The following is a 16,343-nucleotide window of genomic DNA, read 5'->3' as shown; positions in this document are numbered from 1 at the left end:
TGAGAACCCTTCAATGGAAGAGGTGAATTACATGGGAGAACCCTATAGAAACACCTAATTCTTCATGGAGAAATCATCCAAATCTCTCATGGAAGGATCAACAGAGACCTCAACAAGGTTTCAACAATAGTAATGGTGGAAGAAACAGGTTTAGCAACGGCAAGCCTTTTCCATCATCTTCTCAGCAACAGACAGAGAATTCTAAGCAGAGCCACTTTGACTTAGCAACTATGGTCTCTGATCTAATCAAAACCACTCAAAGTTTCATGACTGAAACAATATCCTCCATTAGAAACTTGGAGGCACAAGTGGGACAGCTGAGCAAGAAAATTACTGAACTCCTTCCTAGTACTCTTCCAAGCAATACAGAAGAAAATCCAAAAGGAGAGTGCAAGGCCATTAACATGGCCAAATTTGGAGAGGAGGAAGAGGCAGTGAACGCCGCTGAGGAAGACCTCAATGGACGTCCACTGGCCTCCAATGAGTTCCCTAATGAGGAACCATGGGAATCTGAGGCTCAAAATGAGACCATAGAGATTCCATTGGATTTACTTCTGCCATTCATGAGCTCTGATGAGTATTCTTCCTCTAAAGAGGACGAAGATGTCACTGAAGAGCAAGTTGCTAAGTACCTTGGAGCAATCATGAAGCTAAATGACAGGTTATTTGGTAATGAAACTTGGGAGAATGAACCTCCTTTGCTCACCAAAGAACTGGATGACTTGTATAGGCAGAAATTACCTCAAAAGAGACAAGATCCTGGGAAGTTCTCAATACATTGTACCATAGGCACCATGACCTTCAAGAAGGCTCTGTGTGACTTAGGATCAAGTATAAACCTCATGCCTCTCTCTGTAATGGAGAAGCTAGGGATCTTTGAGGTACAAGCTGCAAGAATCTCACTAGAGATGGCAGACAATTCAAGAAAACAAGTTTATGGACTTGTAGAGGATGTTCTGGTTAAGATTGAAGACCATTACATCCCTGCTGATTTCATAGTCCTAGAGACTGGGAGGAGCATGGATGAATCTATCATCCTTGGCAGACCCTTCCTAGCCACAGCAAAGGCTGTGATTGATGTGGACAGAGGAGAATTGATCATTCAAGTGAATGAAGAATCCTTTGTGTTTAAGGCTCAAGGATATCCCTCTGTCACCATGGAGAGGAAGCATGAAGAGCTTCTCTCAAAACAGAGCCAAACAGAGCCCCCACAGTCAAACTCTAAGTTTGGTGTTGGGAGGCCACAACCAAATTCTAAGTTTGGTATTGAACCCCCACATTCAAACTCTAAGTTTGGTGTTGGGAGGTTCCAACATTGCTCTGAGCATCTGTGAGGCTCCATGAGAGCCCACTGTCAAGCTACTGAAATTAAAGAAGCGCTTGTTGGGAGGCAACCCAATGTTATATTTTATCTATTTTACTTTGTTATTTTATGTTTTCTGTAGGTTGATGATCATGAGAAGTCACAAAATCAATTGAAAAAGCAAAAATAGAATGAAAAACAGGAAGAAAAACAGCACACCTTGGAGGAAGAACCTGCTGGCATTTAAACGCCAGTAAGGGCAGCAAATGGGCGTTTAACGCCCAGTCTGGCACCATTCTGGGCGTTTAACGCCAGAAAGGGGCACCAGACTGGCGTTAAACGCCAGAAAAGGGCAAGAACTTGGCGTTAAACGCCAGAAATGGGCACCAGCCTGGCGTTTAACGCCAGAATTGGCATGAAGGGCATTTTTGCACGCCACTTGGTGCAGGGATGACTTTTCCTTGACACCTCAGGATCTGTGGCCCCACAGGATCCCCACCTACCTCACCACCCTCTCTCTTCTTCACCCATTCACCAATCACCTCAAATCCCATCACCTATCAAATCCCGTCTTTCTCTTCACCACTCACATCCATCCTTCATAAAACCCCACCTACCTCACCATTCAAATTCAAACCACTTTCCCTCCCATAGCCGAACCCCATCCTTCTCCTCACCCTATATAAACCCATCTTCACTCCTTCATTTTCACACAACCTAAACACTACTTCTCCCTTTTTGGCCGACCATAAAGCCTCCCCCATCTCCTCCATTTTCTTCTTCTTCTACTCTCTTCTTTCTTCTTTTGCTCGAGGACGAGCAAACCTTTTAAGTTTGGTGTGGTAAAAGCATTGCTTTTTGTTTTTCCATAACCATTTATGGCATCCAAGGCCGGAGAAACCTCTAGAAAGAGGAAAGGGAAGGCAAAAGCTTTCACCTCCGAGTCATGGGAGATGGAGAGATTCATCTCAAGGGTGCATCAAGACCACTTCTATGAAGTTGTGGCCTTGAAGAAGGTGATCCCCGAGGTCCCTTTCAAACTCAAAAAGAGTGAATATCCGGAGATCCGACATGAGATTAGAAGAAGAGGTTGGGAAGTTCTTACCAACCCCATTCAACAAGTCGGAATCTTAATGGTTCAAGAGTTCTATGTCAATGCATGGATCACCAAGAACCATGATCAAAGTGTGAACCCGGACCCAAAGAATTGGCTTACAATGGTTTGGGGGAAATGCAAGTCCTCACAGTCATTTGTGAAGAGGGCGCCCAATGGAAGAGAGATTCAAGAGGGAAGCCGGTTCAACTAAGAAGGCATGACCTCAAGCCCGTGGCTAGGGGATGGTTGGAGTTTATCCAACGCTCAATCATTCCCACTAGCAACCGGTCTAAAGTTACTCTAGACCGGGCCATCATGTATCTTGATTAGGTCTTTATCCCTGTATCTGAAACTACTGACGAAGGTCATGAACACTGGTACCTCGTAGTGATTGATCATTGATGAGCGGATAATTTGTACGCTTTTTGGCATTGTTTTTAGTATGTTTCTAGTAGGATTTAGTTAGTTTTTAGTATATTTTTTATTAGTTTTTAGTTAAAATTCACTTTTCTGGACTTTACTATGAGTTTGTGTGTTTTTCTGTGATTTCAGGTATTTTCTGGCTGAAATTGAGGGACCTGAGCAAAAATCTGATTCAGAGACTGAAAAGGACTGCAGATGCTATTGGATTCTGGCCTCCCTGCACTCAAAGTAGATTTTCTGGAGCTACAAAAGCCCAATTGGCGCGCTCTCAACGGCGTTGGAAAGTAGACATTCTGAGCTTTCCAGCAATATATGATAGTCCATACTTTGCCCAAGATTTGATGGCCCAAACCGGCGTTCAAAGTCACCATCAGAATTCCCAGCGTTAAACGCCGGAACTGGCACCAAAGTGGGAGTTAAACGCCCAAACTGGCACAAAAGTTGGCGTTTAACTCCAAGAGAAGTCTCTACACGAAAATGCTTCAGTTCTCGGCCCAAGCACACACCAAGTGGGCCCGGAAGTGGATTTTTATGTCTTTTACTCATCTTTGTAATTCTTAAGCTATTAGTTCCCTATAAATAGAACCTTTTACTATTGTATTTTCATCTTTTGATCATGCTTGTATGATTGAACCCTCTTTGGGAGGCTGGCCTCATGGCCATGCCTAGACCTTGTTCTTATGTATTTTCAACGGTGGAGTTTCTACACACCATAGATTAAGGTGTGGAGCTCTGCTGTACCTCGAGTATTAATGCAATTACTATTGTTCTTCTATTCAATTCGGCTTGTTCTTGTTCTAAGATATCACTTGTTCTTCAACTTGATGAATATGATGATCCGTGACACTCATCATCATTCTCACCTATGAACGTGTGACCGTCAATCACCTCCGTTCTACCTTAGATTGGGTGGATATCTCTTGGGTTCTTTAACCGGAATCTTCGTGGTATAAGCTAGAATTGATGGTAGCATTCAAGAGAATCCGGAAGGTCTAAACCTTGTCTGTGGTATTCTGAGTAGGATTCAATGATTGAATGACTGTGACGAGCTTCAAACTCGCGATTGTGGGGCGTTAGTGATAGACGCAAAAGAATCACTGGATTCTATTTCGACATGATCGAGAACCGACAGCTGGATAGCCGTGCCGGGACAGGGTGCATTGAACATTTCCACTGAGAGGACGGGACTGTAGCCATTGACAACGGTGATGCCCAACATACATCTTGCCATGGAAAGGAGTAAGAAGGATTGGATGAAGACAGTAGGAAAGCAGAGAGACGGAAGGGACAAAACATCTTCATACGCTTATCTGAAGTTCTCACCAATGAATTGCATAACTATCTCTATCTTTATCTTTATGTTTTATTCATCATCTATAACCATTTGAATCTGCCTGACTAAGATTTACAAGGTGATCATAGCTTGCTTCATACCAACAATCTCTGTGGGATCGACCCTTACTCGCGTAAGGTTTATTACTTGGACGACCTAGTACACTTGCTGGTTAGTAGTGCGAAGTTGTGATAAAGAGTTGAGATTGCAATTGTGCATTCCATGTTGATGGCGCCATTGATGATCATAATTTTGTGCACCAATCATGTTAAAAGACAAATCATTTTGCTAGACCCATTACCCATTGAGAAACAGTTCAAGCGAAAGAGGACAGCCTTGAAATTAGTAACTATATTTTCCTTTTTTTTGTTAATTATCTACATATATGACTAAAAAAGCAAACTCTAACATAGACATAAACAAGCCATTTATTTGGATGAGGTATTGGAAGATCGTTCATTCTATGACTTTGAGACCACTCCAAATCTGATTTCTTCACAGTTTGAATTTGAAGAGCCAGAAGGCCTTCCAACCCTCGAAGCTGGATCATAAGATCATATAATTAGTAGTTATTGATATGAAATTTATGCAATTATATAATACTCTAATATAGCTTCCTCGATAAGTAGGAGTGACGCGGGTGTGTGGGTTGCAAGTTGGATGATAGCTTGTTTTGAAGATGATCATTTTAATATAAAGGTAATATTAAGCACTAATCTTTTCCTTCGTTTTTTTCTTTTATATTTAGGCAATTAAGGCTAATGTGTAATTATCATGGTTCTTAAAATTGAACCGAACTGATCGGTTCAACCGAATTAACCAGAAATCGATCATCTAGCCGGTCCAAGTAAAGTCAGAAATCGTCTGACAAAAAACTGGTCGAACCGATAGTTAACCGATAAACCGGGAGAACCTTTTGATTTTTTAGCGGTTTTTGTTTTGAAAGTAAAAATTCCAATTTTAAAAAAAAATGGCTAAACTAACGTAAACGAAGCCCTAAATCCCTGATGTTCACAGAAATCACCCAGAACTCCAGAAGCCAGAAGAGAAGAGGAATCAGCAGTTCAACACCCACAGACCACAGCAACTGGCTCTCCCCTCTTAGCAGTCGCATAGCCAGCCCACCACCACTAATCGAGCAGCCTACCGCCATCGCCACTGCATCCCGCAGCCACAGCAGCAACGGCGTTGACCACGACAACCACCACCGCGTCCTGTTTCGTCGCTGAACTCGCCTCCTGTTGCGTCGTCGCCGAGCTCGCCTCCTGTTGTGTCGTCGCCGAGCTCGCCTCCTCTTTCGTCGCTGTTACTCGCCGCCGGTAATACTCTGTTATTCACTTATTCGGTTATTCCTCCTTGCTGCCTTCTGATTTTCTGTGCTTGATTTTATGATTTATTTGTTTGTGATTTTGATTTTTAATTTTCTGAGGTTATTTGTTCATGATGAATTTGTTTGCTGCTTCATGATTTTGGTTTTCGATTTCCTGAGGTTATTTGTTCATGATGAATTTGTTTAATGCTTCATGATAATAAGCTGTATGATAATCACCATCGTGATGATTATGAATTTCCACAAGATTAGATTTACAACATAGGATATTTTTTATTATTTTTGTGTTATTATTTTCTTGTGGGCATATGAACCCTCTAGTGACATACGACATTATATTTTGTTTACGTTTGTGTTGGTATTTGTTTGCCGGATTATTTAATGTCTCTATTTGACTACGTATAAATTTATACTCTTTTGGTGATTGAAATTTAGTTCTTTTATACTCTTTTATACTCTTAGTTATGTGGCATCGTCTTTCTTGAAAAGCATGTTTCTCTTGCGGGGATGACCCTACTCAAGTTCCAGAAGGTAAATTTCTTTGTTATTTTTTTCCTGTTGATCTTTCATGTTTTTTAGACATGGCTAACCTTGTTGGATTGAATCGGTCTTCTTAGTCTTTCAAGGTTTTTCATGACTACAAATTTACCGCCTGTAGAACTAGGAGCAATGCAAATTACATTATGACATCTATTTATTGTTGGAAGTCTTCCATTGCAAATGATATTTAGAAAAGGAATATGCCACATCTAGTTTTTTGTAATTTAGATATTCATTCCTTTTTGTTTAAATCTGCGCATGAAATTTGATATCTAATCCCCCCTTTCCAAATATCTTCTCAGAACCTGCTCAAAACTCTGTTAAGTACTTAACTTGGCATAGAACTACATCATATCGATCTTCCTCATCCAGAAACCTTGAGGGAGCAAACTCAAGAGATGATACAGAGGCCTTTGCAACCCTTCTCCTCCAGCCACACTGAGTAACAATTGCAGCCTTTTGCAACTTTTTATAATATGAAAATGCAATTTACCGGCACAAATTAGCCTGAAGATATTGACAAAAACGATCATTATAGCAGGGCAAATAAGAAAGTAGAAATTGAATCCAAAATGTCAGCACAAACGATCAGACTATGGGCTGCCTGAAGATAAATTTGTATTTGCATGCTTCAATCAACTATACAAGATGGATCCTGAGATATTTAGTACATGGTAATAGCAGGATGCTGCTTATTGGCTGTTTAGATTATATTTTTTTTCTAATAAAAAAAGTATTCTCACATATTTAGTTATATAGTTATTTTCTTTTCATACCTTGTCAACAACTAAGCCTTATCCCACTTGACTTTTCTGGGTGCATTGTTCAAGAAACACCATTGTGTTTTATGAGAAACCATACTTCCATTCCTTCTAGTGTATTTCTGTAATGATATTACTCTTCATGATATTTTGTGATTAGTGGTGTCTGTTATGTTTTTTATTATCGCTCCAAAATGAGCGCTGGGCATTGGCCTTCTTTCAGATGGTGCTGCACAAGGGTTACAACCAGACCAAATTATTTCCACAGATGTTGCAATGAATAATGAACATATCAGGCGAAGTGCTTTAGCAGACTTATTTATTGACATGTAATTTCATGTCTACTTCTTGTCCTCTCTTTGATGTACTAGATTGTTTTCTATTATTTGCTTACGGATTCCTTTGTTTTAATACTCTTATTGCATTATTTTAGGCCTTTATGCAATGCACACACAACAGGAATAGATATATTATGGGCGAGTTTGCCTATGATCACTCTACCTCTGGAGAAAATGGCTACTCGAGTTACCGGATCACTCTGTCTTGTTACTGGACTTGGGGAGGAGATGATCGTTCCCAGGTGAGAGATATTTTCTTGATTACTGATATGGACAGTTATTGTTACCTTTCTGTTTATAACTAACTAACTGTTGTGTGTGAAACCAACCATGTAGCATGAAAGAGTATGAAGAGAGGGCAGTATCACTGGCCTTGAGTCGCCCAAAGCTTCAAGCTCTCACTAATAAGCTTAAGTCTGTTCGCATGACTTGCCCTTTATTTGACACAGCTCGCTGGGTGAGTTTAATACTCCCTCTCCTTTGCCTCAAATTATAAATGTATCAAATTCTTTTCTGTGACAGATAGTTTTAGATAGTATGTAGTTTATAAGATGCATTGTTCTGAATTTTGTAGGTGAGGAATCTTGAAAGAGGAAATTTTAAAATGTGGAATCTACATTGCTCTGGTCAACATCCCTAACATTTCAAGGTCACCGAAAATGATCTTGAATATCCTTATGATAGATAGATAGATAGATAGATAGATATAGGTGTTAGACGAGAATGTATATAAGAAAATTAAGAAAAAGTAGACCGATATTGTACTTGCTATGTTGATGAATATGAGTGTAATTCTGTTATAGCAATCACGAACATATCTATTTTGCTAGCAATCATGGATGAGTAATTTATTGTGTTTTGGCTTCACAATGCTCTTGATTAATTAACTAGAACATTAACAAGATATACAAAAAAAAGAAAGAAAGAAGGGGGGACTAATTACTTTTCACTAAAACACAAATGAACCAAAAGTTGAATCAAATACAACAAATTTGTTATTTATTATCATATATGAATTGCCAGAGCCAAAGTAATATATCATACAAATAGAATGAAATGATGGTGCTTCACTTTATCAAATTAGTTATTATCGTATCAGAACTGTTTTTCAAGGTAGTTAATTACTTTTTTATCCACTTGAAAACCTTTAGTCAAAACTTCAGGAGAAATAGGTGGAGTGGATCCAAAAACAGTATTTGCAACTGTGATAACACTTGGATTCTGACTGCTAAGACCAGAAATAGCAACAGCGTTGCCATAACCCACGTTCAGTTGGAAATGAATGAGACCAATTGGAAACACAAACACATCACCCTTGTTGAGCACTTTAGTAAAAAGACGGTTGGTGCCTTCAACAACAGTCAAAATCTCTGTGGCTCAAGGGTGAGTGTGAGGAGGGATTAAACCCTTAGGTGCAAAATCTAGGTGAGCAAGTGATATGCCGAGTGTGTTAAGTCCAGGTAGTTCGTTAACACTGACAGGAGTCACGTTTGAGCCAAGTTTGTTGACAACATTCCCAAGATCTACATGCTTGAAGAAATCTTCAGCTACTACAACTTTAGGATCTTTGCAAATGTTTTCATTCACAAATACTGCATAATAAGAAATTAAGAAGAATTAATTATAACGATGCTTAACCATATATATTGAAAGGAGTTTGATACTTGAGTATGTAATGATATATAGCAGCATTTTAGGTGTCATTGAGAGCCACACAGAAATCTTGCAGTGGACTGGGATCATAGGCTGATGCAAAAGAGGATGCCAAAGTCAACAAACCAACAAGGAAGTAGATTGCTTTCATTTTGTGCCTCGTAGTATACCTTACTATTGATGCCCTCTTCTTTCTTCTTCTTTTGTCTCTGTGTTTGTGAGCGCTGATCTCTTATAAATGATGCTATGTATTTAATTGCTTAGTTGTGATGAATTTGTTGAATGGGAAGCTTGCTATTTAAAAGGAGGAGTCATTGAATTGGCCTGCAAATTAACGTTGTTGCATCTAATAATTGCTGAACCATTCTATACAAACTCATCAAGGAAGATGGCTTTCTTATATACATATATACAGGAATCATACATGTAATCACAAAAGGCAAAACAAAAACAATTGACAAAATTGTGATAAACTATTTCATTGCATGCATTGCAACAAAAACTAAGTTGCTAATAGTAAACATTATTCATCCCAGAATACAACCCTCATGAGTCATGACCATACACCATATTGGCCACAATATCACTTCCATCGGTTGAACATGCCATGCTTCCAACGCTTGCTGAATTTGCCATGCTTAAATTTCCCATGCTTAAACTTTCCATGACCAAAGAACCCATGATGATGACCATAATGACCATGAGTCAAATGGTGAGCACCATACGTAGCGACCGCAGCAGCAGCACCCCCTGCTAACATTCTACCAACGCCACCAGGCCAGTGCCCTATTACAACAAGAAGTCAGTACCCACCATGGCTTCATATTGAAATCAAATTATAAGCCTTCATCCGGAGAAGCAAAGATGCATTATCAACATAAGCACATTCCAGAAAACATTAGGTGAGAGTCCTATTAACAGTGGCAGAGCCAGAATCTTAAGTTGAAAGGCCACAAGGTTCAAAAATTTTTTAAGTAACCAACAGCATCAAATGATCCAACTAGTGCTCAACCATGTGGGATAAAGTATTTCATATGCAAACTATTTCACATAGAACACATATTGTAAAGTTTGTTACCCTAATCCTAATCAGTAGATCAGATGACAATAGCTTCAAGTTTCATTGACATGAGAAACAAAACATAAACAAAGAGAGCAAAACAGAACACAGTATTAAATTACATTATGGAAACATGAACTGGCATCGAATGAGGGAAGTTACAAAAAAAACCTGCCAAAATGTGTAGTAGCCTCGTCGCTCGTGAGCATATATGAAGAATTCCTTTTCGGATCCACTTGGCCAAAACTTATACGGAAACTTAAAGATCAAATAATCATTCAACAATCTAGGCAAGATCAAATAATTAGTCAACAACCCTGATAATCAGTAACAAATTCAACTCTGATAATTTTTAGCAAAAAAAAATTAATCTCAGTGATTATTCAGCAACACAGCAACAAATTCAAGATTCAATCACTAACAAATTAATTGATTACCAATTCAACATCATCTCAAAATACAAGGAGAAGGGAATCTGGGAAAGGGAGAACAGGGGAAGTGATGATGCATGGACTTACCAAGGGCGACTGGGTGACGAAGAGGACCCGACCCCAGAAGAGGATGAGTGCTTGGCAAAAAAGAAGAGAGATGACAAAGCACAGTCAGGTGTTCATCTAAAAAACTATCAAGTTAGTGATCATCTTCATTGGTTCCAGGGCAGTTGGTCAAGAGATCATCCTTTGATTCATACTGAAGAAACATATAAAAATCAAAATTTAATTTATAGATAATTATGAGTTTCAAGAGTGTCAAAGTTTGGTTTTTAGTATTACTACAAAACAAATATACAAAAAGTAACTATGTGAGTTGTTTACTCACCTTGCATCCACAAAAGAGGCAATAATTGTGGTCATCCCTCAGTTTCATCAAAACTTCTTGCAAATCCTAAATCGATTACATGTATCACTATCACAGTCGCAACCAAATACGAACGCAGGAATAGATTAACAAAGTTCAACAAGAATGAATTTCAAAGTATAAGAAATACAACAACGACAAGTAAGCTTTGTGCAATGGCTAGGTAGGATCGGCTTAAATGGATAAAATGATGACAAAGTGCAATGAGTAATATTTGTTTAAATCGCTTAGTATTTAGAGTATAACGAGGAGAAAATTAATCAGCAATGGAAGTGTATTGACTTAATGTGTGTGCCTGAGCAGTTAAGATAAAGAGAAAAAGAAAGCATTTGTGCTGTTTCCATGTGTTATTCAGGGATGCAACATAAATCAATACCAAAACATGGTTAAAAGGTGCGTTCAACAAAAAATATAACCTTTTAGTTACGCACCTCTTTTGTTATTTCTTCCTCTTCCTCATCTTCCTCTTCTTCATCATCGTCATTCTTTTCCAGTTCAATGATTTCTCTATTCTCTAATTGATCAAGGGCAACATTTACCTTATGGAAATTGGCTACAACTCTCTTACTCTGCCATCGCTACTTCTGTCTCAAACCCAAAGTCTTGCATTAGATCCTCCTCTTTCCTCCTTTTTCTCTCAGCTATGATTTCCTCCTTTTTCCTCTTCTCCTTATGAGGATCATCTAAGCCAATACCAGCTCGCGATCGTCGAATCTCAATCCCGACTGGCTCAGCCCTACCCAAACCCTCTTTGCTAAGGCAGCACCAGACGTATAACCCATTTGTTTGAGCAGCTTAAACCCAATGTGGGATTGTGGTATTGGAGCTTCCACTTTTGTTAATGTTTGCTCATCCTCTTCTTTCTGCTTTCTATCTCTTTCAAGTTTCTGCCGTTCTTGCCAGCTGAGTGTTTTTAACTTATTCTTGGAAGAGCTGATCGAAGGGTCATTCTTGCCAGATATCTGCACATAAGAAAGGGATCCTCTTCACCAAAATATAACTATAGTACATATAATCCGTAAAATAAAAGAGGTTAACATAATTTAAGCCATAATTTAAACATGAGGAGCCCAGGAAGGCCGCGAGACGTTGAAACGCCGACAATGACCTTCAATTGCGAGACAAGAGAGGAGAAAGGGAGAGATCTTGCGTGCGACGCACAGTGAGACAGATAAGAGAGATCCAGCAGAGAGAGACAGAGAGAGGATAGGAAAAGGAGAGAATAAGATGAAGAATACTAAAATTTTTAGAGGCGTGAGGGTTTCTAAACCTAGACGAAAAACAATTTTAATTTTTTTGTTTTTTTAATATGTTCAATTCAGATGAAGAATAAATTTGATTTTTTGTTTTTTAATATGTTTTTGTTTTGTTGTTTAAATTATTTGAAACTATAAAATTAGGATTAATTGAATTTTAAAATTTGATTAATTTATAAGGGTATTTTTGTCTAATCAAATAAAGGAAGGATGTTTAAGACTTTTTATAAAATTATATAAAAAATATATTTTTATTTTAATTTAATTAAAGGAGTGTATTAGTAAAAATGGTAATATAATATATATTTAAAAAAGAAAAAATTAAATGCTGATATAGAAAATAAATTTCACATGGCTTGTTATTACTTGTCCGTATTTTAAATATATCGATACGTATGAATTTATCATCGTACCATAGCAAACACCTTTATTTATTTGCCCAATTACTGCAACCAATTATTCACTCCAACCACCTCTGAGCTCGATGCCACCAACACTTTCTAGCTTCTTAATATCGGGTAGCGGTTTTTATTAAGAGAACAATATAAACATGCTTACGAGGAGGAAGAAGAGGGCATTGGTGTCATTTCACAACAAAACTAGGGTTTAGAAAAACAGAAACGGATCACTTTAAAATACCCTTCACTCCAAATAACTAGTTCATTTGATACTGCGGTTGCTACGAGTTGGAGCGTCCATTGTCTCCAAATCTCTTAAGAGCGCAAATCTGCACCGCAACCATGGCCATTTCTGCCGCTGTCACAACTACCGCAGCGCCACGCCAGCTGTCATAGAAGGAGCAGGACATCCAGATGATGCTTGCTGCTGAGTTCCACCTCGAAACCAAAAATTGCGACTTCCAGATGGAACGCTACGTCTTCAAACGCCGAAATGATGGTCAGTCTTCGTGATCTTTTTCGTTTCTCCTTTTGGATTTTTAGTCTGAATATTAGTGAAGAGTGTGTCTATTATGGCAAGTTTGAAGGATATTTTGCAAAATGTTATATCTTTTCAGTCTCAAATTGTTTATTCTGATATGGATTTTTTCATATTTACTCAAACTGTAGTGAGTAGTTCAGTTCTTGAAATCTAATGCAAACAACACAGATGTGCGTAGTTGTTTTTTGTAATATATTCCTTGCTCTTTTGTGAATTTTGTATTCGATTTTTTTACATTTATCTATTCATGTATCTAGGGTTCCTTTTTTGATATATACTTTTTATAAATTTGTTATAATCGTGTGGTTTGTCAATTTTTCTTTATTTGTTTCGTGTTTTCTATTTAAAGAGTCAATTTAATTTCTAATAAGGATTTTGATACGAGTAAGTGTATTTTGTATGACCACCTTTGTGTTCAAAACAGCTTATTATCATAATTTTATGATAGAGCTTATGAAAGCATTTTTATGTTTGGTTGATTTTTCGTATTCCTTGTTCCCAGGTATTTACATAATTAACCTTGGCAAGACATGGGAGAAGCTCCAACTTGCTGCTAGGATTATTGTTGCTATCGAGAACCCGCAGGACATTATTGTTCAGTCTGCTAGGCCATATGGTCAGAGAGCTGTCCTTAAGTTTGCACAATACACTGGTGCGAATACAGTTGCTGAAAGGCACACTCCTGGAACATTTACCAATCAAATGCAAACATCCTATAACGAGCCTCGTCTACTCATTCTGACTAATCCAAGGACTGATCATCAGGTGCCGCTTATGTTATTCACTTGTTTCACTATTAACTGTCAATATGTTTTTTGTGGGAGTTTGAAATTCTGTTATTAATTGAAATCATCTTGGGTTTGTTTTTCTATTTTTTTTCAAAAAAATATGTGCAGCCCATTAAGAAAAGTGCTCTTGGAAATATTCCGACCATTGCCTTCTGTGACACCGATTCTCCGATGCGCTATGTTGATGTTGGCATTCTTGCTCTTAACGGATTGAACTATTATTATTTTGTAGCACTTTTAGATTTATTGTGTTTCCCAATGTCTGCATTGTAAGTGTCTGATCTTGTATGCACTTATTTAGAACAATCTTTCTTGATGTACATACAGGTGTAAAAAATTTCATATTTTAACAAAAGATAGTAGTTTTATTATGTGGTTTCCTTTGAACCTTAGCTAAATTTGTCAACTTTTCATGTGTAGATGGATTTATTCTTCTATAGAGAACCTGAAGAGGCCAAGCAACAAGAGAAGGAGGAATTACCAGCTGCCCCATAATATGCCATTCAAGATTTTGGTGATGTTGGCATTGCCGACTTCCCCGCAGCTGATGGGGAATGGGGGGCTGTTACAGCTGAACAATCCTGGACTGGACTGAACCAGTTCCTCAGCAACCCATTGCAGCTGGTCCTGCTAACTGGGCCCCAGACGCCAGTAAGAATAATTATTTCCACTCTGGATCTGTTAAATTTGATGCAACATAATTGTCATATTTGCTTCTAATATCTTGTAGTCAAATAATTCTGGGTTGTTGTGTTGAATCATTCTCCCTCGATATGCAAGAAAATCTGTGCGCCTTAACATAGTTCTGTCGAAAACTGTGATGGCAATTTATTTGACCCAAGTTCTTTTGTATCCGAAGCTACAGGTGATTGGGAGCCAGTTCCAGCTCCACAGGCATCCGTTCCTACACCTGGAGGTGTTGCTCCCACTGGCTGGGACTAGGCATCGAGTTTGGAATTTTGTTTCTATGTTTTCTTTGCTTCCTGAGCAATTTTCCTTCCGGGATTATTTCCTTAGGAAACATACATTAGTATTTTGTAGTCATGGTATTGAGTTTTAGAATTTTGTTGACGTATCGATGGAAGCTTGTTTAGTTTCAACAATTTAAGAGGATTCGTAATGGAAGTTTGAGCAGTTAATTGACAACGACATGCTACTTTTTGCATGGCAAATTTGTTCTTGGTGATTGTTCTTCAGTTTGATTAGTATTGAAAAATATAGATAAGCTTAGTATATATGCAAAAGTACAATAAAATAAACTTAGGTATTTTCTTAAAATATATGAAGATCTGCCATTATAACCAAGGCAATACCTTTCACTTGTTTCTTTGATTCACCAAGAATATCTTGATCATATTCGGCTGAGGGCTTATCCTTGTATTGTGATTTACCCTTTGATATTGAAATCCGTATCCTTTTGAGTAGATCCATTATCTCTTCATGATGAGGTGACTCTGTTTTCTCAGCCTTGAATGATTTAGATCTCTTGTCTTCAATTTTTCTACTTGTTTAAATTCCCTCAGTGTCTCCTTTAGATCTTATAATCTTTGAATTGGTAAATGGAGAGACAGCCATTTTGAACGCAAAGGGTGAAGGTTGAACTTGAACCTCTGCCATCATTTTAACAAGCTGTATCATAGTATTATCCTCAGAACTTAGTCCGCACAATATCAGGGAACATTATTAACATATCACTACCCTAAATTGCATCAAGTTATGTATTGAAGAACAAATAAGATGAAAATTTTGCTCATTATGTCGCAGAAAGCCATACGAAATTATTCTTCCCAAAAATTTATTGTGAAGTAAATGGCTTTTTTATTAAAATAAATAAGAAAGTACGCAGTCCCAATTCATGCACGTCACCCACAAAATGGGTTTGCATGCCAATTCATGGTAGCCGGCCACGAAATAGGGGCAGGGTTCCAACTCTTGGAAAGTAGGCATGAAATGGCACCTCAGGAACAACGTCCGCGAATTGGTGCAACTCCGGGGTGGTTGGTGCGCGAAATTGTGAACAATACTTTTTCACAACTCTCATAATCCCAGGTCATGAGCCCCAAAAACGTGGTAGCTCAATACCATGGCATTACACAACTTCACACAACTAACCAGCAAGTGCACTGGGTCGTCCAAGTAATAAACCTTACGCGAGTAAGGGTCGATCCCACGGAGATTGTTAGTATTGAAGCAAGCTATGGTCATCTTGTAAATCTTAGTCAGGCAAACTCAAATGGATATGGTGATGAACGAAAATAAACATAAAGGTAAAGATAGAGATACTTATGTAATTCATTGGTAGGAACTTCAGATAAGCGCATGAAGATGCCTTCCCTTCCGTCTCTCTGCTTTCCTACTGTCTTCATCCAATCCTTCTTACTCCTTTCCATGGCAAGCTTAAGCAAGGGTTTCACCGTTGTCAGTGGCTACCTCCCATCCTCTCAGTGAAAGCGATTGCATATGCTCTGTCACAGCATAGCGGAATTCAGCTGTCGGTTCTCGGTCAAGCCGGAATAGAATCCATCGATTCTTTTGCGTCTGTCACTAACGCCCCGCCTGCTAGGAGTTTGAAGCACGTCACAGTCATTCAATCATTGAATCCTACTCAGAATACCACAGACAAGGTTAGACCTTCCGGATTCTCTTGAATGCCGCCATCAATTCT

At 38.5% G+C, this 16,343-nt stretch overlaps 1 protein-coding gene and 4 pseudogenes across 1 annotated transcript; 3 read left to right on the top strand and 2 right to left on the bottom strand.

The window, feature by feature from the left end:
* Positions 1–7,272: 7,272 nt before the first annotated feature.
* On the top strand, positions 7,273–7,931 carry LOC107473569 (probable UDP-N-acetylglucosamine--peptide N-acetylglucosaminyltransferase SEC). The gene is made up of 3 exons (XM_021134094.2): positions 7,273–7,366; positions 7,461–7,581; positions 7,699–7,931. The coding sequence occupies exons 1-3, from the start codon at positions 7,275–7,277 to the stop codon at positions 7,762–7,764; spliced, it is 279 nt and encodes a 92-aa protein (XP_020989753.1). The 5' UTR covers positions 7,273–7,274; the 3' UTR covers positions 7,765–7,931.
* A 288-nt stretch (positions 7,932–8,219) lies between these two features.
* Positions 8,220–9,097, bottom strand: LOC107473565 (germin-like protein subfamily 1 member 7; annotated as a pseudogene).
* Positions 9,098–10,218: 1,121 nt separating this feature from the next.
* Positions 10,219–15,109, bottom strand: LOC107473574 (uncharacterized; annotated as a pseudogene).
* Positions 12,692–14,173, top strand: LOC107473573 (40S ribosomal protein SA-like; annotated as a pseudogene).
* Positions 15,110–15,571: 462 nt separating the features above from the next.
* The window catches only part of LOC110278132 (uncharacterized), an 8,397-nt pseudogene continuing 7,625 nt past the window's right edge, over positions 15,572–16,343 (top strand).

This window comes from Arachis duranensis, chromosome 2, assembly GCF_000817695.3.
Source record: "Arachis duranensis cultivar V14167 chromosome 2, aradu.V14167.gnm2.J7QH, whole genome shotgun sequence".
In the NCBI taxonomy this organism is placed as follows: domain Eukaryota; kingdom Viridiplantae; phylum Streptophyta; class Magnoliopsida; order Fabales; family Fabaceae; genus Arachis; species Arachis duranensis.
This window is presented reverse-complemented; position numbering and strand designations above follow the sequence as displayed.